Source organism: Lepidochelys kempii, chromosome 18 (genome assembly GCF_965140285.1).
Source record: "Lepidochelys kempii isolate rLepKem1 chromosome 18, rLepKem1.hap1, whole genome shotgun sequence".
Lineage (NCBI taxonomy): Eukaryota > Metazoa > Chordata > Testudines > Cheloniidae > Lepidochelys > Lepidochelys kempii.
The window spans coordinates 14,783,340-14,798,790 of NC_136397.1; the positions used below are offsets into that span (position 1 = coordinate 14,783,340).

The 15,451-nt window shown below is 47.0% G+C and overlaps 1 protein-coding gene across 5 annotated transcripts in view; it reads right to left on the reverse strand.

Moving 5' to 3' along the window:
* Positions 1-8,686: 8,686 nt before the first annotated feature.
* Positions 8,687-15,451, reverse strand: part of CA6 (carbonic anhydrase 6) — a 46,812-nt gene continuing 40,047 nt past the window's right edge. For all 5 annotated transcript variants that reach the window (XM_073317185.2, XM_073317186.2, XM_073317187.2 and 2 more), the window contains 3 exons: positions 15,092-15,215; positions 13,322-13,420; positions 8,687-10,310 (listed from right to left, as the gene is read on the reverse strand). In XM_073317185.2, coding sequence (XP_073173286.1) covers positions 9,697-10,310; positions 13,322-13,420; positions 15,092-15,215 — 837 coding nt within the window. In that variant the 3' untranslated portion in view covers positions 8,687-9,696. The remainder of the gene's footprint in view (positions 10,311-13,321; positions 13,421-15,091; positions 15,216-15,451) is intronic.

Below are 15,451 nucleotides of genomic sequence, written 5' to 3' on the forward strand. Positions count from 1 at the left end.
TCCTGTTCTGTCAGTGAACGGGGAAGTGGAATGAGCATTCTTATGCTTACTTGTTTATGACCTTGTGGTCTCGTACTGGTATTTTACAACTCTGTAATTTAACCCCGATTGGCCCGGTAGCAATTAATGTCAGTCCCTGGACCCCCACCCCAAATGTAATGGCAGATCCTGTGTCTCCTTTGGCCCCTACACCCACACAGAGTGAGGCTCAGAGTAAGATTCCTAGTGAAGCTCATAGTGAGGTTCGAGCTCCATCTGCTGGACTATACCCGTTACTTACCAAGACTAAAATCGCCCGTAATGCAATAGAAAGGACAAGCTCTTACCATGCAGGTCTATACTCATGCACCTTTTAATCCTATGGACCTGGCCACTTTCAAAGCACAGGCTGGAGAATTTTCTATCAACCCAAGCAAGTTTGTATTGGTTTTTGAGGGATGTCTTAGCAGCTACAAGCCGGACTGGGATGATTGTAATGTCCTTCTGCGAACATTATTGACTGAGGTTGAACAAAAACAGGTCATAGCTAAAGCAAGGGGAAAAGCAAAAAGGCGATATGACCAGGACTGTAACAATATCCCGACCCCAGATGATCAGGTTCCCATAAAGGATCCTAGGTGGGACCCAAATGACAATCAGGCTATGACCCACCTCACCTCCTATAAGGAGCTGCTACTGTATGGACTCCGTTACGCAGCTGTCAGACAGAATAATTGGACTAAACCATATGAGGTAGTGCAGGATCCAAAGGAAAGCCCTGGAGCCTTTTTACAGCGCATTCGAGACACGATCCGACAGTATACCAATGCAGATCCTAATGATCCGCAAACTGAGGCAATTATTAAAGGAGCATTTACAAGCAGGGCAGCCCCTGACATTAAGAGAAAGCTACAGAAAAAGGAGGATTTAATGGGTATGACCATGGCACAGATTTTAGAAGCAGCAAATCGAGTGTATAGTTTAAGAGAAGTGGAGAAGGAGAAGAAGCAAGTGAAATTGATGGTAGCGGCAGTGCAGGCAGGCACGAAGGGAAGTGAACGAGAAGGAAGGGGCCATGGACGCGGACGTGCAGGCCCGCAGGAGAGACAACTGGGGTGCAATCAGTGTGCCCTGTGTCGGCAAGAGGGACACTGAAAGAATGAGTGCCCAAACAAGAAGGAAAGGGGGGGTACCTCTATGATGGTGATAGAAGAATAGGAATACGGGTGTCAGGGGAGACGGATCATCCTACCCCCGGAACCCTGAGTAAAAATGCGGGTGGGAAATGAAGAAATAGATTTTTTAGTGGACTCTGGAGCGGCACGAATGGCTGTAAATCAACCCTTCAGTTGCCAGTAGCAGACTCCCTCACTGTGACAGGAGCCACAGGCAAAGATACCAAGCAAAGCTCTTAGAGAACCCCGAGGTCACGCTGCAGCCTTGTCCATCCCTTAACCCTGCCACCCTCTTACCAGAAACTGAGAAACAGTAACATGACTGTTTGGAGATCATACATGCCCAATATTCTAGCCGCCCGGACTTGAAGGATGTGCCCCTCCCAAATGCAGATTATGAGTGGTACACTGATGGTAGCAGCATGGTGATAGATGGGCAAAGGAGGGCGGGTTATGCTATTGTGACCCTCAATGACACCGTGGAAGCTGAAAGTTTGCCTGCTGGGACCTTTGCCCAGTTGGCTGAGCTAGTGGCCCTTACCCGTGCACTCGACCTGTCCAAAGGAAAACGGGTCAATATTTTCACTGATTCCAAATATGCTTTTGGTGTGCTGCATGCCCATGCTGGTCTATGGAAACAAAGGGGAATGCTGACAGCCCAAGGCTCCCCAGTAAAACACAGGCCCCAAATCCTCTGGCTTCTAGAGGCAGTGCAACTCCCCTTGGAAGTGGCAGTGGTATACTGTAAGGCCCATCAGAAGGAGGATCAATATGTGACCAGGGGTAATGCCAGGGCAGATAGAGAGGCGAAGCATGCTGCCACCCTGATGTCCCCTCAGACTGAGAACACCTATATCCATGCCCTTATCCCATCAGTGGGGGAGCTCCCGACCCCTCAGTATTCTGGGGAGGAGAAACAGCTAGCTGACAAACTTGGTCTCCAGGAAAAGGAGGGATGGCTTCATTCCCCGGAAGGGAAAGTCCTCTTACCAAAGGGCCTAATGCTGCCAGTATTACAGAAACTACATCAAACCACTCACGCTGGCAGGGAGGCACTTATCCAACTAATGGGAAAGTACTTCATAACCTCCAGACTCAGACCCCTGGCTGCCCAGGTACAGGTGGAATGCCTAGTCTGTCAAAAGAATAACCCCCGACCAGGACACCCAGTGCCACCAGCGGCCCTGGAACCCACTCCATGCCCCGGACGGGTGCGGCAAATAGACTTTACTGAGTTTCCCTGGACCCAAGAGTTCAAGTATCTCCTTGTCATAGTGAATAGATTCAGCGGATGGCCGGAAGCCTTTCCATGTCGCAATTGCACTGCCAGGACAGTGGCTCTCAAGTTTGTTAAGGAGATCATTCCTCGCTTTGGACTTCCCCAGTGGATAAAATCTGACAATGGAACACACTTCACGTCAAAAATCGTCCAAAGCATCTCAGACGCCTTACAGATTCCCTGGAAACTCCATACACTCTGGAGACCGCAAGCCAGGGGGGTAGTGGAGCGAACCAATCAGACCCTTAAGCGTCATCTCTCGAAAGTATGCCAGGAGGCCTCTCTACGGTGGCCTGATGCCCTGCCCCTAGTCCTGCTCCGCATCCGTGCTCTCCCAAAGGGTAGATTAGGGCTCAGTCCCTTTGAAATTATGTTTGGAAGGGCATGGCCTATGAATGGTACACCGGTTGTGTCAGGGGGAGAGTGGGAACTGGGGAATGGGTTTCTGTCTCAGTATATGTGTTCCCTGTCTGCTGTTCTTTTGCCTCTTTACAGGTATACTAAGGATTCCCAGCCTCTACCCTTGGACTCGCCCATCCACTCCCTGCAGCCTGGTGATTCAGTGCTCGTATGTACCTGGAAAGACGAGCCCCTCCAGGAAAAGTGGAAGGGACCCTATACCATCCTGCTGGTCTCCCACACAGCAGCAAAGGTCAAGGGACGCAAAAATTGAATTCATTATACCCGGCTGAAAGTGGTGTCAACCCCCCCGGCTGAAAGGTGGACCGTGCATTCAGCCCCCTCCACTGAGGATCTTGGACTAAAATTATTATTCAAACGGCAGCCCACCGGGAAGGCAGGAAAGTAGATGGGAGGGTATATTTTATTCCCCCTCTTGGCCGTGTGCCTAACCGGTACTGCTGTTTCAGGCACTGTACCCGTAAATACCTGGCTGGCACTGGCCCAGAGTGCAGTAAACGCAACGTCGTTCTCAGAGAACCTTATTCTCAGAGACTGAGGCAGCAGCTCTGGCCTTTTCCTTAGTTGGTATCCCTGGGCTTGTGGTGCATAATTACCACGCAGTAGAGCACCTTGCCTGCACGGTGGCAAAGGCCATTAATTTAACCTCAGCCGTCCTGGCCCAACTCTCACATGAGTTAGGGGAGGTACGTCAGGGGATGCTACAGAACAGGTTGGCTGTGAATTATTTGCTTCTACGCCATGGTCACCTATGCCAGAAGTTTGCAGGAATGTGTTGCTTTAATATAACAGATGCAGGGCCATCCGTAGAAACTGATTTACAACGCCTACAGCAGCTGGCAAAGGGCATTCATCAGCAAACTGGGGAAGATTGGCTAGGCTCTTTATTTTCTGGTTGGGGCCTTTCCCCGTGGCTAAGTGGGTTGTTTAGCCTATTATTTAAGGTTTTTTTCCCCCTGTATTAATCATGTTATGTTTACTGTGTTCTATGTGGTCCTGTGTAAAAATGCTTATTTTGCATAGCTTTAAAAATTTTAATTTTATGCATAGCCCACTAGTAAGTAAATAAAGATGAGAAGACTCAAGCAGCAGAAATAAGTATTCTCAAAGGAGGGAATTGCTGGAGACCCCAGGGCATGGCCACTAGTTAAGTCGAGGGGATGGAAGGCCATAAGGGTTGAGGAAGTCTCCCTGCTGAAGGCCTAACGGCTTCTTGTTAACCCTCCTTAATAGAACTCAGGCCTGGCTGGTTTGAGTAACCTCTTTTGCTCTTAAAACAATGTTGCTGTTGTAGATAATGCCTCATAGTGTAAGGTTTGCTGACGCCAAGTTAAAGATAACCGGAGAGACAGCTACAAGGCCAGAAAGGATGTGCTGGTTGTTTAAGTTGCTAGGAATGCTTGTTAGAGGTTGCAGGAAATAAACCCATATAAGGAAGGCAGAGTATTTGTGCAAAGCTTTGACTGGCTGATGTGTAGCGCAGTAGCACTAAGGAATATAAAAGTGTGTGTAATGACCTGCTCTGGTGTGCAGGATTTGAGATTTCTCTCCCTGTACCTTTCTTTGAAATTCCAAATAAACTTTTCTGCTTCTCCACTCCGTTGTGTTTATTGGGTGGCGCACACCAGGCAACGAACCCCTGCTGTTGTTTTGCCTCTGGGTGCTGGCAACACAGGGAAAACTGAGTGGTTGGCCCTTTGCTGTAATCCTCCTAACCAGACAGAGGAAGCTGGTGCCTCTGAGAGCCAGTGGGCAGAAGTGTGAAGATCCTTGATGTGGCAATGGCTAGCGAAAGGGGGAGGTCCCAGGAAAGAATTGATGAGGAAGAGGTTAACATTAGCCCTTAATGCAGAAAGGGCTCTTAATAGGTTGTGCTGGAACGATTGGTTAGTAGCTGTATATAAATCTGTTTTGATGAAAACTTCTGCACGTGGCTGTTATGGCACAGGCTGAAAGAGGTTTTTGCCTCACAAACGGTTGCTCATCACAAACGTTCTCAGTACATTGAGGGCCTTGTCAGGACGGTCGGCTCACTCTTGTTGTATAACCCTTCTAGGTGGCCTGTGGCAGAGATGCCATGGGTTGGCTGTCCTTAAGAGTGAGTTTGACAGCCCCAAACAGTGACACTTTCCAGGTGGTGTGGTAGGTCATTGCTTAAGACAGGGACTCTCATCTTTGGTCCTTAGCGACATGCAACAGTCCATGTTTTTAATCCAACCAGCACTTAATAGTTTGTTTTTAAAATGTACATTGCTTAATATTGCATATGAAATGCTTAGAGGTCCTAATTCATACTAAAGTCTAGGGCACGTGGGAATTCTATATGCAGCGCAAACCAGTGGATTTTAATAAACACAACTATTTGCTAGTTGGAACCAAGACCTGGGTGGTTGGAGATCCCTGAGGACATGAATTTGTCCAGTGGGGTGTAAATTTTGAACTGTATTTGGCAGAACCTGCAAGCTTTTGATCAAGTCCTGCTCATTTTTTGGGCAAACTCATATTTTTTTGACCATCAAGTAGTCACATACACACAAAAAAACCCACGTAGCCTCCTCTCTTCTCATGAGCCTGTTATCTCCGTGGCTACCACAATACACAAGCTTGGAAAACGGCTTTCCAATCTCCAAGGAGGTCCCGGCTGTATTATTGTCTCTTGCAGAGCCTGAGTAAAAATGTTTTAAACCTTTATATATTTACTCAAAATGAGTGAGATAAGCTTAGGAATGTGTGCGAGAGTGAGAAAGCATGGTAATGAGCAAGTCTCAGGCCCAATGAGTGAGACTAGACGTGTCTGGTGCTATTTGTCATGGAGCCTAACGATAAGTATTAAATCTGATAGGAAAACAAATTACAAATGGAGAAGGCCTAAGTCTGCAGGCCCAGTCTGTTTGTTGCAATGGGGCATTTCAACACTCACAGGGCTGTGCTGCCTGGCTGTTCAAAGGGGAAGCAGGCCTGATTTTCAGCTAGGCCTTAAGCTGTTACAACCAACACCTATTTCCAGGTGCAGTTCAGATTATTTGGATATGTAAGTAAATGATTGTGCCTGGAGTTCTAAGTACCATCTTTTCAGCTGCAGTCAGGTACCTCTAGGTGACCTTATTTGTACCCACAATTTGCTGACACAAAAATGGAAGCCTGAAAACCCGCCCTGAAGTGTCGACCAAAGGGCTGCGTGAAAATTAATCTGAATCTGTCTGCGTGATGCAGACAGTCAGAACTGGCTCAACTCTACTTGGGGAAGGGGAAGAAATGACTGTACACGTTTCCTCCCCCCGCAAAATGCCACTGTCTGACTTTGATTCTCTGTCGATTCTGATCCCACACCCATTTCACAGCTTGACTTCACGGGAGTTATGCCCGATTTATGCTGTCGTGAGAGCAGAATCAGGCTCATAAAGTGTAAGTTGCCAGAATCAACTATTCCTGCAAAGCATTTCTAAGATCAAAACCCCCTAAAGCCCTGAGAATTTCTATAGAAGTAAGGATTTCTTCCAACAGAGACTGGAGTGATCCTGGAATTAATCTTTCTATTGGCATTGGACCAAATCGGTGAGGTACAAACGCAGCTGCAGACAGAAGTGTTTCAAATCTGGTCCCCTCTTGGTGGCACTGTGCTGTCACTTTTACAAGGGGGAGAAATAACCTTTGCTACTAACAAAATATACCAGAAGCATGAGTGGTAAATGGTCCTCTAGTAACATCAAAGTGTTCTGAAGGAATCAGAGGAGAATTATTCACTGTCACTTATTTAGCACATTGTGGCAGCAAAAGAATATATGAAATGCATGTAAATTTTCTTGTGACAATAAAACAAACTCTGTCCAACACGTGGGCCCCCCAATGTGTGTTGATTGCATCATGTGTTTTCCTTTCTTTTACTGCTGTCAGAATGTTATGCTTCCACTTGGAAGAGAGGAGGCAAAATGTTCTTGTGATACGTGGGGGCCAGATTCTGCGCATGCACAAATACAGAGAAATGCCATTGGGGCCATTAAGGTGAGAGGAGAATCAGGCCCTGCAATATACTGGGTTTGTGTGTGAATTGTTCTCTCTGTGGTGGAGGAAAGAGTGCAGGTGGGGATGCAGCAGTAGAATTCGTTTTCTTTAAACTTGAACATTTTTCAAGTGTCCACTAAATGCTGGTATGCAATTTTTGGGTGCCCAACTTGAGATAGTTGGGGCCAGCTTTTTGAAAGAGCTCTTTTCCTATTATGGCACCTAAACAAAGGTCTGATTTTCAAAAGTCCCCAGCAGATGCCATGTATAACACTTCTGGACATATTTGCCAAAGGGCACAGCTGCACCCAACCTGGGGAGCACACTTTGAAAAGCTGGCCACTGGGGCCCTGATATTCAGAAGAGCAGAACTTGTTCTTTGAGTTGTGCTCCCCCTCTGATGGGTGCTCCACACCATTCCAAACCAGGCCCAAGTTGTTGAGCTGAGCACCCAGATTTATTGGCACTGATGAAACTCTAGGCCTCAGCTTCTTTATTGTTTATAAGCCTAATTTGGTTTTAAGGAGCTTTCCAGAGCTGGTTCTTGACTAATTCTACTCCTGAGCATTCTATTCGTTCTGAAAACTAATGTGTTGGCCCTTGCAGGAAAGGGCAGTGCAGCATTAGAGCACTGGAGTGCTTTTTTTGTAATGCATTTACTGGTCCAGATTTTTTTTATAATTAATTTCATGTTTTAAAGTAGTAAAATAAAATCTAAAGCTAGTCTTTGCCATAAGGGTCTTACAGAGCAGATACAAATAATTCTATTCAGACATCTGTGCCCAACTATCTTGTGCGTTGCTGCTTTCTGCTGGAAAGAAGCAGAACTGTTCACCAGCATGTTATTTGCTTTATTTGCTGATGGAGACTCTGCTTTAGCTCAAGTACTCCTGTCCTTTGAGAGAATGAGGATCAGAGTTTTATCATGCAGACAGCATGTGTAGAAGGTGCCAGGCTGTTTGCATGCTCAGGTTTTATTTTTCAGTTGTTTCCCTTTGGAAGAAAAAATAAACTTCTGACCATGGAAAGAATGGGTGTTTGATGGCAATTAACTGCCACGGGCTTTAGTCTGGCTTGGCCCATAGGTCAACCTAAGTCCAGGAAAGAAGATCCTGGAATGGGGTGGGGTCTGGGAAGATGACTGCATAGGGGCAGTGGACTGAGATAATCCCATGCTCAGGGGGATGGAATGATCCCTGGGGTGGTGAAAGAGAACCCACATAAGGATGGGGCTGTTCCCACGCGAGGGGTGAGAGGATGCAATGCTGGCATGAGAAGTGTGGAGCCCATGCATAGAGAGCACACCACAGAGAAGGGGTGAGGAGGCAAGTAATGGATGGACAGACGGTAGCCCAGCCCCTGTGAAGGAACAGAAGAAGATAATGCCACGTGTGAGGCTGCTGTGTATGGGAGAGATCTGTGCATGTGTTTCTTTTGTCTAAGGGGCAGCAGCTACATCAATCAGCTTAAACTGCTGACAAATGCTTGAGTCTGTGTGGGGGCTTAACCCCTGTCAGGTCCCTGCAAACAAAGCAAAGCTGTGAGGGTGACGTTTTGGGGATCACCTAGAGCGGTAAGAGGTTTTGTCACCCCCTGCCCTGTAATCGTGGGGGCCTCTATTCTGGGGCTTTGATTCAAATCCCGGAGACCAGTAGGCAGCCCACAAGCACAAGGTCTCACCCGGACTCCCCCCAGCCTCTTTACTCCTTGGACGGTGACACCAACAGCCTTTCCGGTACCAAGTCTCCCTAAAACATCCTCCTGAGTTTGTAATTACCAGATACTTGGACTTTCCCCCTTTGAAAAAGGAAAAGGAGTACTTGTGGCACCTTAGAGACAAAATTTATTTGAGCATAAGCTTTCGTGAGCTACAGCTCACTTCATCGGATGCATTCAGTGGATCCCAAAGGTGTGAAAGCAGCCCCGAAGTGATCAGCTGACAGTGGGGTGCATACTCCACAATGACCTGGTGTGTGTGTGGGGGGGGAATAAACAAGAGGTTTATTTAATAGAAGAACCATAGATCCAAAGATAAAATAGTAAGAAAGAGCAAACCCATACAAGTCACACAGTAGACGGACATAAAGATGCCGTTGCAGGCGTTACATTTCTATATTGGATAAAATCCCTTTTCTACTGCAAGCTACCTATTGCTGGGGACTTGGAATGGTACCCAAGAGTACCCCCTCGCTTTAGTGAGGAATCCAGGGTTCACAGACAGGCTCCCATCTACAAGCTGGTCCCTAAGACTTGTCTTCTCTCCCTCCCCGCTCCCCCCCATGCTGACTCATGGTTATTCATGGGGGGGCAGGAATTCTAGCCGGGATATCTGTGTCTTCCCATTAACTCTAATGGCCTGTCATTTGTCTTTCCCTAAGTTGTACAAGGCTGGGGCTAGTCTTGGCTGTCTCAGGAGGCAGCTGCCCCTCCCTGCCTGCTGCCTGGATGTCAGGTGGAGTTGTAGCTGTACTATAGATTATGAGCACGGATTTCTATATACATAAATACATAACCACAGTCTGTGGACATATTGCATAATCATGACCATTGACTTTAGAACATTACAAGCATCCAGAAAAGACCTTACTCAGTAGACCTTTATAGCACATTAACACAGTATAAAATCTGTTGGTTCCACGGCTCTGTTTTGGGGTTTAAACCTTCTATTCTCCCCGAGGGGTGTCTGGGCCCTGCGTGTCACACTATCCTGTGTGTTTAATGACTCTAAACTTAAAGCAGAAGGAGAAATGGCCAGTTAGCCAAGGTGCTTTAGAAAAATCACACACTGTACAAATGTGCTTCCCCATTTGCTCAGAAAGAGGGGACCAATTCAACCTGCTGTCATTGGCAACTGGGGTCTGACTCCAGCACCACTCCCCCTGAGAGACTCATGGGGGTCTCCCCCCAGGCGATCACGTCCCCCTTCAGCTCACTGCGCCTGCACAAGGCGAGCGCTCGGATGTCGGCGTGGCTGATGACCCAGCTCCACAGGTTGACGTGGCTCATCCACCCGGAGAACCCGTTGGAGAAGATCCCCAGGAGCTCATCTCTATCCTTCCCAAGGACGAGCGTCCCTCCGGCCTGGCTCATGTACCCTCTCTGGAGGTTCATCTCTCTCCCCACCACTCCGTTGAGCCACAGATGTGCTGCCCCGGAGTGGGAAGCCCATGCCACGCAGTAGTGGAGCCACTCCTCAGATTTGTGGTGCAGGGGGAATTCAACAAAGCGGCCCCCTACCCACAGCCCCACGGCCGAGCCCACAGTCACCACCAGCTCGTTGTCTCTTTCCTGGGTGCAATAGGCGAGAATGGTCTGACTGGCTCGATTCTGGGCTTGGATCCAAAAGCACAAGGTGAAGGCCTGGAGCTTCATGTCACGGAGGGGCCGGACGGCCACATAGCTCATGATGTTTTCAGCGGGAAAGTAGAAAGCTGGGAAAGCACTAGATTTAAGGCCTGAAATAACCAAACATCAACCAGCCATTATGCATCTTTAGAGACATGCTTTCCTGAGTCTACAGAGGGCAAGGGCATGTGTGGACAGAGCGCACAGCTGCACTGGCAAAGCTATGCCAGAGTCTTAGCTGGCGTCAGCTAGTACTCCTTGTATTATCTTTACGGCCTTGAAAGTGCATGCAACATTGTACCCCAAATGCTTTAACATGCAAAGGCCCGGCCCAGAAGCTCTGAGAAAGGTGGACTGATACCATCAGAGCTGAGCAAAAAGAGGGAAAGATCTTTCATTAAAAAAATCCAGAAAAAATGTGAGTAATATTTGTTCCACAGATTTTGAAAAGGAACCATTTTTTCATTCATTCAACTTTTTTTGAAACTTTGTGCAAAAACGTATTTTTTTTTGTTTAAAAAAAAAAAGTCAATTTGCAGGGTTTCTTTCTCCCACTCCTTTCATTCCTTCCTCTTTTATAATTTCCCCCCTTCCCTCCCCTTTATTCCTTTTTTCCATTTTGCCAGTAGAAAAGGAAGGGTGGTAGAAAGGGGAAGGAGCCCCAAATGAAAGTTTCATTTCCAGGTGTCATTAAAAAAACCTCCAGAACATTTAAAAAGCAAACCACGTTTTTAACTATGTTTCATTTTTGAATAAAGGTGGCTTTTGTTTAAAAAAAATTGTATTTGAAGAATTCCAGCCCCCTCCCAGTAAAAACATGCCTGACAATAATTCACATGCAAGCAGCTGTAAGTGGTCCAAGAACTGAAGGAGCACAAAACCCTTTAAGTCTGGATTTGAGGAGGCTGCAGAGAGGAGAGACTGTGGCCAAGAGGATAACACAGGACTATCGAGAATGGACAGGCATAGGAGGTGATAAGCTATTGGTGCCTCGCTTTCCTGGGCAACAAAATCCCTCAAAAAATTGGGAAAGAAGGAAGAAAAGAGGAGTTTAACTTTGTAAATTCTGGATAGTAGCATGTAACGGAGCACAGTGAGAGAGAAGAATGTGAAAGACCTTCATTTGGGGCAGAGAACTTTGCAATGGTGTGTCTTTCTTTCTTCAACCCTTAAGATTCCCTCCCCTTGACCCCCCAAAAGAGTGGTACTTTCCATAAATGATGTTTCTGTGATTGGCCTACGTCATAAATATAAAGGGAAGGGTAAACACCTTTAAATCCCTCCTGGCCAGAGGAAAAACCCTTTCACCTGTAAAGGGTTAAGAAGCTAAGATAACCTCGCTGGCACCTGACCAAAATGACCAACAAGGAGACAAGATACTTTCAAAGCTGGGGGGTGGGGGAACAAAGGGTTCTCTCTCTGTGTCTGTGTGTTGCTTTTGCTGAGATCAGAGCAGGAATACAGGTTAGAACTCCTGTAAAGGGCTAATAAGCAATCTAGTTAGATATGCGTTAAATTCTGTTTTGTTTAAATGGCTGATAAAATAAGTTGTGCTGAATGGAATGTATATTCCTGTTTTTGTGTCTTTTTGTAACTTAAGGTTTTGCCTAGAGGGATTCTCTATGTTTTGAATCTGATTACCCTGTAAGGTATTTACCATCCTGATTTTACAGAGATGACTCTTTTACTTAAATTAAAATTCTTCTTTTAAGAACCTGATTGCTTTTTCATTGTTCTTAAGATCCAAGGGTTTGAGTCTGTGTTCACCAATGCAAATTGGTGAGGATTTTTATCAAGCCTTCCCCAGGAGAGGGAATGTAGGGTTTGGGAGGATTTTGGGGTGGGGGGCGGGGGGGTGAGAGACGTTTCCAAGCGGGCTCTTTCCCTGTTATATATTTGTTAGATGCTTGGTGGTGGCAGCAATAAAGTCCAAGGGAAAAAGGTAAAATAGTTTGTACCTTGGGGAAGTTTTAACCTAAGCTGGTAAAACTAAGCTGAGGGGTTTTTCATGCAGGTCCCCACATCTGTACCCTAGAGTTCAGAGTGGGGAAGGAACCTTGACAGCCTATTCCTCCAATGTTGGTTCAGGGGGCTTCTCTTGGAATAACATCTCATTGCAACTGACCAGCATGCCTGAAGATACCAGTAAATGAGGTGAGGTTGGGGCATGGGGGCGGTCGTATGTGCATATGGGCAGATATTTGGGGGAGTGAGGTGTATTTCAGGTCCAATGCACCTTTTTCTCCCGGCTATAATAACTATTTCAGGTAGAGAAGGGTACAATTTGATGTTGTTGATATGTAGTTCTGTAAATCAAAACCAGGAGCAGTTTGGATCCAGGTCCCAATTAATCTGAACTCCCAAAATTAAGGGTTCTGTGGGGCAGGCAGCTCAGCTGACAAGGTCCAGGCATGACCCATCTTTCTTGATAGATTGCCAATTGATACAAGACTAGTTTGTTGGTTTTAAATGCCTGACAAATGAGCCTCTGGGATTAAAGGGGACATGATTCCTGGAAGCCATAACTTTATGAATGTAGCAGATGCCACCTATATATGCACGAGAGTCTATTTCTATGCAGGCGTATCTGGGAATGAGGAGGTGAGTCTGGAAATTAAATTCATATCCTCCAAAATATGGATCTGATTTGGGAGGAAAGCTGGTCTTGTTGTCACAGCACAGGACAGCGAGTCAGGAGAGCTGGGTTCATTTCTTGGCTCTCTCACTGACTTGTTTTGTGCAAGTCACTTAATTCTCAATGCCTCCGTTTTCCGCATCAGTAAAATGGGGATAATCATATTCCATTCCATTCCATAGCAATGCTCTGAGTTTTAATTCTTTCATGTGCTGATCTCCGGAGCCACTGGAGTAGGGCAATGGGATGTTAACGGCTGTCTAACAGCTGGCCTTAAGTTAAGCTTAGCTATGCTACAACTGATGGAAACTCTCCAGCGGAACCATAAAAAGGACCAAATTCTACTCGTATGTCCACACAACACCCGCTGATGCTGACGCATCCACGGGCAGAGACATTGTGGGCTCCTCATTAGAGGAAGATATAGATAGTGACTTCCTGTGCAAGTGAATCTCATGGAAATAGAAGTGGCTGGAAGTGTCTTACCGGTCAGGCCCACTCCAGCCAGCAGATGCTTCTTCATCTCCTGGAGCTGAGTGTGTATTTGCTCCAGTTTTGAGCTGAGTTCTTCTGGCAGACAGAGTTCTAGATCAGTGAGAGAACAGCAATCACTGATACACATTGATTCATGGTCAGCTGGGATATTTCTCCAGCTTCCAAACATCGGGAGCTTTTGGGGCACCTCCCTTTTAAACTGAGGTCTCTTTCCCCTGTGCAGCACTTGGGGTGGGGAATTGTTTGAGTGGGCAGTTGTTCCTGGCTACATGGCCTCATCTTTGCCGTCTGTTAAGAGAACAGTGGCAAAACTGCCACCATTTGATGAGAACCAACAGGCCAGGTTCTACTCCCATTGACAGCAGTGAACGTCTTACCGCAGACTTCCATGGGATCAGGTGCTTATCTGCACAACAGATGCTTTGCCAGTACAGTATGACTATACTGCTACAGCCGTGCTGGCAGAGCCCCCTGGTGGAGATGCAGCGTAAGCTGATAGAAGGGGGCGTTGGACCAACACAAATAAACCATCAGCTAAGCCAACAGATGCACTTCTGCTGGCATCATTGCATCTACACTGGGGATTTTGTCAGCACAGTTGTGTTGGCTAGGAGGTGCAATTCCTTCCCCCACCCTCCTAGTTACCATAGCTATGTCAACAAAACTTTGTAGTGTAGACTAAGCCCATGGGTTGACCCTTCTTGGCTACACCTAGCCTGAGTTTAGCTTGTGACCATTTCTCCCTGGGTGTGTGTGTCCCTCTCTCCCCTTCTCGCTTTCTTGCTGTTAAACTCCACAAAGCATTCCACAATATGGTTTGTATGAAAGACACTGAGCAAAGGTGAGTTGTCGAGTGGTCTATGAACCTGGAGAGAGATTTTTAACATGTTAGGTCCCCTGTGTCTGAAATTGTCCCTGTTAGTTTATTGCTAATGTTCTTCCCACTGGGGTCAAAGGTGCTGGGACAAAGGTCCAAACCTATGCTACAGCAAACACACTGGGTCTTGCGCAACAAGTGGTGATGCATCATACAGCCTCCAAATTCTCACAAACCCAGGTATCCTTTCCAGGCACCCTCTGCTAGCACTGGCACTCACTTCAGTTGCACTGGCAGACAGTTCATGTTGCAAGGGGCTCAATACGCAAAAAGCTTGCGCTCGCTCAGTCTCTCTCTCTCTCTCTCTCTCTCTCAAAAAAAAAAGCCCTTGATTGTGGGCGCTCAGTCAGTGATGCTGTGATGGCTATGCTTATCCTTGCCTGTGATGAGGAAGGATGGTTTACTAGGTAAGGCGCTAGCCGGGGACTCAATTTCCTGCTCTGCCACAGACAGACACTGACACCTTGGGAAAGTCATTTAGTCTGTGTGCTTCAGCTCCGTCTCTAAATTGGGGATAATATTTCCCTAGTTCACACAGCGCTTGTGAGGATAAATCTGATAAAGATTGTGAAGCGCTTGGATACTACAGTAATAGGAGCCATATAAGTACCTTAGATAGATCATGTTGTTTCTGCTAGTAGATATTAGAGCTGTCATGGCACTTGGACACAATACACCCCTGCACCTTTCCTTACCCATAGTCCGAGGGTACCGTTAACCCCTACTTGAGTGTGAAGGTCGTGGGTTCTCTGCTTAACTGATTGCAAATGAAACTCACTTCGAATGGTTTCTCATTCCTTACCTGCAGGCCTGTGCCCCACCTGGAGCCACCCCTGTGATGCTGTGTCCTACCCCAGGCACCCAGTCCCAGCCCCCCCTCTTACCTTTGGCGCCTTTGGCTTTGAAAGATGATTCCACCACTCTGTCGTTGAGAGGCTGAGCGTGGCGATAGTCATTCCTCAGGGTGTTGTTCTGCCAGTCCAGCAAGGTATTCTCCAGCAGCTTGATCTTTAAGCAACATGGGCTTGTTACGGAGGGGGAAATGGGTGGCTAGCTCTTTGAAAGAGAAAACCCCCCTCGCCAGACCGAGAGCGCGGTAGCTGCAGATCATGTCTCATGAGTCCTTACAGTGGCAGAGCTAGGTAGGCTATGTCTACACTGTCACTGGGAGTAAGCCTCCCCACCCAGCTCGACAGATTCACGCCAGCTTGACTCCAGCTGGCGCGCTATAAAAATCACAGGGT